The following is a 6105-nucleotide window of genomic DNA, read 5'->3' as shown; positions in this document are numbered from 1 at the left end:
AATCCACGTTTAAGCAACAATCTAGGCACTCGTAAGGGACAGACTGAAGAACTGACATTCCTGGGTGTCATTTAAATACCTTACTTTGCTTGTGTATAAAATGAGGGAATAAAAAAAAAAAAATGAGGGAATAACTTGTCCTAGTTTGTCAAAAGAAAAGTCAATCCTGACTCTTAGGCTGTTATAAGTTGAATATCAGGCCCTCAATATAGTAACAGAATAAAACCTCTAGATCTATCAGCTGCTTCGTTATTGTTAACTGCAGTCAACAGCACAACTGTCTTAATGCCTCAAAAAGACACTAGAAAAGATCACTAGAATTTGCTGTTAAGGAAAGGAAGCACTATCATTTGTGTTAAAAAGGGTGTGTGTGTGTGTGTGTGTGTGTGTGTGTGCGCGCGCGCTCAGTCATGTACTGACTGTGACTCCATGGACTGTACCCCCAAAGGCTCCTCTGTCCATGGGATTTTCCAGGCAAGAATACTGGAGTGGGTTGCCATTTCCTTCTCTAGGGGATCTTCCCAACTCAGGCATCAAACCTGCATCTCTTGCGGCTCCTGCATTGGCAGGCAGATTCTTTACCAATACACTACCTGGGAAGCATTAAAAAGGTAGACAAGAATATAAATTTGCTATATTCACCTTTGCATTTGCCACAAAAAAGCTCCTAACAGCAGTTACCTCTGTGAGTGTAGAGGGGGAGACCAGTGGGTACAGAGAGGTTAGTGATAGATTAAAACTTTATAGTATATATACTTTTGATTATAAACATATATGGCATGTGAATATATTAAATTTTTAATTAATTTTTTTTTCCTTAAAAGTCAAGGAAAAAAAAACTGATGATAAAATGACCTGGAAGACGAGGTGGGAAATTAGCTTTGTAAATACCATCCTATAAAGACAGGACCAAGAAAGACTTCCCAGCTCAGTGCCTCGACAATTAAAATTGCTCAGCAAAACTCCTGAGAAATGGCTGTACTCCAGTGAGCACTAACAATTCCATCTGAGCCCTTCCCTGCCTGAAAACTTATACTGGATCCTCCTAAGCCTTCATTCTTTAGGGCTCTGCTTCTACTTCTCCATACTCTGGCCCTGAAACATCTCCATTTGCTCTCCCTTTTGTCCCAATTCAAGCCCTTGGCTCTAGCCAACCTGGGCTAACTACACCCAAAACATCTCACACTTCTAAGCCTCCAGTCACCACAGAAGGCTGTGTGGTCTTGTGTTGCATTAATGCAGCCTGTGGAAAGGAAGGGCAAGAGGGAATCAAATCTAGGCCAAGTTCTGCTGGACAAGCCAGCACTGAAGTGCATCATGGACTGGGCTGGGAGAAAAGTGTGCTTTTTTGTGATTGGTCTGCCCAGAAGGAGGTCTTATTGTATACCTGCAAAAAAGCACCCCTTGCATTTGCTTTGCACCATTCTCTCTTGCCTTTAAGGGCCTCCTTACCACTCCAAGCTCCTATGTGACTTAATTTCTTCATAAAACCTCCCCAAGTTACTATAACTCCATAGTGATTCCGTCTACTCTTAAATTCAAACAATTCACTTGTCATCTAATCATAGTGTTATAGTTTTGTGTTGTTTGGGAGTTGTTTTGGCTGCTATTTAATTTGTATTTTGTTTTAATTTTATGTGAGTATGTTCTAAGCCCCACCTAGCTTGTAAACTCAGGACAAACATATTTTTTGGATCCCTCCAGATTTCCCAGTATTCTGTGTATCAAACACACAGCAAATGACCAGTAAACATCTGTGCAACAGATCAGGTACATAAATAACATCCCAACCAAGAGTCATTCTCAGGAAAATGTACTGATACAGCAGATGGAGCAGGAAGGAAAGGCAGCTTCAGGAACTGGATCAAGCACAAAGGCCTTTTTTAAAAACATATTTATTTGGCTTCATTGGGTCTTAGTTGAGGCACATGAGATTTTTAGTTGCAGCATGTGGAATCTAGGAACACAGTTTCTTAGCCACTGGACCACCAAGGAACACCCCACACAAAGGCCTCTTGTGTAAAAACTTTGAAGGCTCTAAAGAGACCACCAAGACCACATCAGTGTCTTGATTTTTATCTTCTTTTCTCTCTTTCTAGATATTGAACTAGGGTTCCTTTCCAGGCAGGGTCTGCAGATCCTTGCAACTGCTGTCAGAGACCAGCATCATTCATTTCCTTATCCAGCACCTGATAATATAAATGCTTAAAATTTATGTATTTATCAGAATGGTAGATAACTGGTTTGATTATCATATTGGCTTGCATTTCTCTCTGTCATCCAAAGGACAAGCTGCTGCAGTATCAACTGATGCTTTAAATGCTAGGGTAAGATATTTGCCACAAAGTTATTTTGGGAAATATTCTTCTGTGCCTTTTTTTAAGAGTGTTTCAATGGCCAGAAGTTTTTTTCTTTTTTTCTTTTCTCCTGTCTCGGCTTTACCTGACCTTAAAATCTGTCAAGGGCAGATGGAGTTCACCGCCTGTTCTAGAAGATTTCCACTGGTCAGATTGCTTTCCCTCTCTGTGGCTGCTTGGCTGACTACCTCCCTCTTCATGAGGTTGCATCTTTACAGGATCTGCTGATCCTGCAATTGCCCTTGGGGGTCACTGATTGCTGCTTTAGCAATAACAAGGCCTATAGTCTTGATTTTTATTACTCCTGGTCTACATTTCCCTTTTTAAAAGAATCATGCACACTGCAAATCATTTGGCCAGTTGTAGGTAGAAGGCTTTGAATTTTGCAAGCCAATCAGAGAAGCCAAAAAGAGTGAAATCCAGTATAAACTAGATAGTATCCGGTTTCAAATACAGTTTCCACTAAGGACCCCTTTTAGGCGACGAATAAATTCAATTATATGTCTTTTGTGCCACATTCTCAATTTTTAACCCCTAATTTTACCATCCTATAACCAGGCTGTTATCTTCTGGCTCATCCTTCTCATTAGTTTAGCTTTTTTTTTTTTTTTTTTCGTTCAGAATGTGTCTTCTCTGTTAGTTATTCCACAGGGAACTGGCAATCTTGGGACAGACCCCTTTTGGGGAAGAGTAACGAGATAAGAACGTGAAGCAGGTTCTGCGGCTGCATTGCAATGTTATTGGAATAGTTTTTCTGTACAGCCTCTTTCTTCACCTACCAAATGGGAGATTGTACCATCTGTCCCTCGTGGTGATGGGGTATTAGGATATATCCGGGAAAATCCATAAATCACATTGCAGAGTGGACCTACACTGTGGTTGTAACCCTCGGTGTCACGAGTAGGAACGCATCAGACAAAAAACATCGGCTCTGGAATTTGTGGGAAAGATATACTTCACTAATAGAAGCAAAAAGAAATTTCTATCGTTAAAACACATAATCAGCCTAAGCTAAAGCAATCACAGAAAAATCCGTGGAGAAACACTAAGGCGCAGGGCCCCCCTCAACTTCGGCCGCAGTGGTGGGCGGAGCTTGGTGTTTGGTCACGCCCCCTGCGCCAGGTCCCCGGGGGGCACCGCCCACCCCTCCAAGGGCCTTGGCGCAGCGCGAGGCCGGTTTTGCCCCTCCTTCTCTGGAGGAGCGCCGAGGGACAGTTCTTGCGCCTGCGCCCTGTGTCAGTGGGCGCAAGGCTACCATCTCCGCCCCCGCCCGAGGGCCCTTGTGCGCCTGCGCGGTCGCTCTCCCGCCCTCTCGCGGTGCTCGGCTGAGTCAGTCAGTCCGTCGGAGTCTGTCCTCGGAGCAGGAGAGGCGAGGCGACTTTGGAGAGCCAGCTGCCGGATTATTTCCTCTCCCCTCCCTGTCTCCCGTCCCACATCTCTCTTCATCCCTCTCCCGCCTTTGCTCGCGCAGCCATGGCAGAGCCGTCGGCAGCCACTCAGTCCCCGTCCGTCTCCTCGTCGTCCTCCGGGGCCGAGTCCTCTGCGCTCGGTGGTGGCAGCGGGAGCCCGGGAGCCTGCCCCGCCCTGGGGACGAAGAGCTGCGGCTCCTCCTGTGCGGGTGAGGCGCGCCGAGGGACCCCGACCTCGGGAGGGGGGCCCTAGGGGGTCAGGGAAGGCACATCACCCTCGCGTTCTGGAGGCTTCATCCCCCGGGAAGGAGCGGCTGGAAAATGGGCTAAGGGGGAGGGGGGTGACAGGTCTTGCAGGCGGTGAGGAAATAACGGGGTGAGGGGAAAACAGACTGGGGGAGGGGAGATATTCCCGCGGGTGGGCGTTAACGCCGAGACTGGGCAGGTGGGCGAAAGACACCAGTTTGGGGGCGGGGGGCGAATCCGTCCTCTGAACCGGGGTGATTTAGTGGAGGATTAGAGAGACTGAGAGGATCGGGGCAGGTTGGAGGTAGGAGAAATGCCCTGTTAGGATTTTGAGGGGATGGCGGTGAAAGGGTTGGGTTGCATTGCAGGTTTGCAGACAGGTGTTGCCATAACCAGTCGTTCATGGTTGTCTTCCAGAAAATATGGGGTGGTGGTTTTTTTCGGTTGCCCGTGGGGAGGATGAGGAAGTTTAATGGAAACACTGAAGCCGTTTTCTGTACTGTTTTCATCCTCCTTTAGTTTTTTTTTTGTGGCCAGACTCGGAATGCCCGATTTTTCAGAGGCTCGGAGGCAGAAGGAGGCGTGATGAGAATAGCTCAGGGAAGATTTGGGAGGGAGCTGCTGGCGGTCCAAGATGGATCCGTGGCTGCATCTGCAACACAGCCTGCTCTTCACTGGCGCGGCGTGGGGGTGGGGGCACGAGGTTAGCAGCTTATATTCTAGAAGAGAATAGATAAGAGTTATGCCAAGCAGTAGACATGTTTTAATTCCATGCTTTTTGTTGGCTATTATTGATCGAAGTATAACAAAAGGGGGTGTTTCCCGCAGAAAAGTGGGAGGGGGAGAAAATTCAGACAAAGCAGGGGCTGGTGGAACCCCCTTCTCCTCGCATCTCTATGAAAGACTAGGAGGGAAGCTGCAGGCCGCTTTTAGTTTCCATTGTATACGCGTCTGCCTGCTGGTGGGAGCTGGCTGGCAAGCTCCCCTAGAGTGGAGATCTGCAGTGCAGATGCCTTCTTGAGGGGAAAAAAAAAGCACCATGAGCAGGTGGTGGTGGTTCTTAAAGGAACTCAGTCTTTGAAAAAGAAGAAGAAAAGCTTTTTGTCGAAGGACCATAAGCTCGGGGGAGTACAGATAATTTTGCTCTTTATTTAGCTACCTTAGAGAATTTTGAGACGTTTTAAAATGCTTGTCTATTTTGCGAGGATCTTGGGTTGATTTTCTAAAGAACAAAATTTATCTTAGCTTTAAATATATTCTCTAGGTGTTTTTCAAACAGTGGATTTCTACATAAATGCTTTGGTACCCGTTTGGATTTTCCAGTGTGGTTATAGACATTTCAGTAGAAACAGTTATCAGAGGAAGCTTCTGCAAGGCCAAGATGAGCTATCCCGATATAGGAATGAGGCAGCAAATTTAGAACCCCTGTCCCCTTTAAACCACTACCATTTCTCCTCCAAATTTTTGTGTTCTGGGCAAAGGTCCAAATGAATAGCAGCTTCCTTATATACTTAGCAACTTGGTGTTTTGGCTTTAATCACTTGTCATTGGTTACTCTTATGTTGCTGGCCCTTTTGTGCATACCTTTTGATTTTCTTCATTTTAAATTTTTGATACACTTGAAAAATAGATACTCTCGCCACCTTGAACTCTTATCCACTGCAAATATGTATTAATATTGTATAAAAATCATTAATACAGTTTTAGTGAGTTCAACTCAAGATCCTCATTTGTCAGGTCACTACCTGAAACGTTTAGCTTAAGACACTGTAATATATAATCAGAATTTCATTGCCAAAGCTCTTCCTCCTTGCTACATCTTTTCTCCATCTCTCAGAGGAAATGTCTCAGGCTTTTGCACCATGAAAATAAGATGAAGTTTGTTATTACAAAATTTGACTCATAAAATGGGTTCTTAAAAAATTTACCTTGATTGTTTTAAAAGTCGGTAGGTGTTAATGTCAACCTTTAGGTTCATTTACATTCACCAAGCTTCTCTTGGTTTTAGAAACTTTCAAAAAATAAGAGTTAAAAAAAAAAAGAAGAGTAAGTGGTCACTTGGTGCCTGCAGGAAACAATTGTGTCTTGACTGA

The 6105-nt window shown here is 44.9% G+C and overlaps 1 protein-coding gene across 3 annotated transcripts in view; it reads left to right on the top strand.

The window, feature by feature from the left end:
- The first annotated feature begins 3643 nt into the window (after positions 1 to 3643).
- The window catches only part of RTN3 (reticulon 3), a 59577-nt gene continuing 57115 nt past the window's right edge, over positions 3644 to 6105 (top strand). Inside the window, exon 1 of one of the 3 annotated variants that reach the window (XM_043870820.1) lies at positions 3644 to 3975. In XM_043870820.1, coding sequence (XP_043726755.1) covers positions 3831 to 3975 — 145 coding nt within the window. In that variant the 5' untranslated portion in view covers positions 3644 to 3830. The remainder of the gene's footprint in view (positions 3976 to 6105) is intronic. The other 2 variants (XM_043870830.1, XM_043870840.1) reach the window with 2 other exon arrangements.

Source organism: Cervus elaphus, chromosome 2 (assembly GCF_910594005.1).
Source record: "Cervus elaphus chromosome 2, mCerEla1.1, whole genome shotgun sequence".
Lineage (NCBI taxonomy): Eukaryota > Metazoa > Chordata > Mammalia > Artiodactyla > Cervidae > Cervus > Cervus elaphus.
This window is presented reverse-complemented; position numbering and strand designations above follow the sequence as displayed.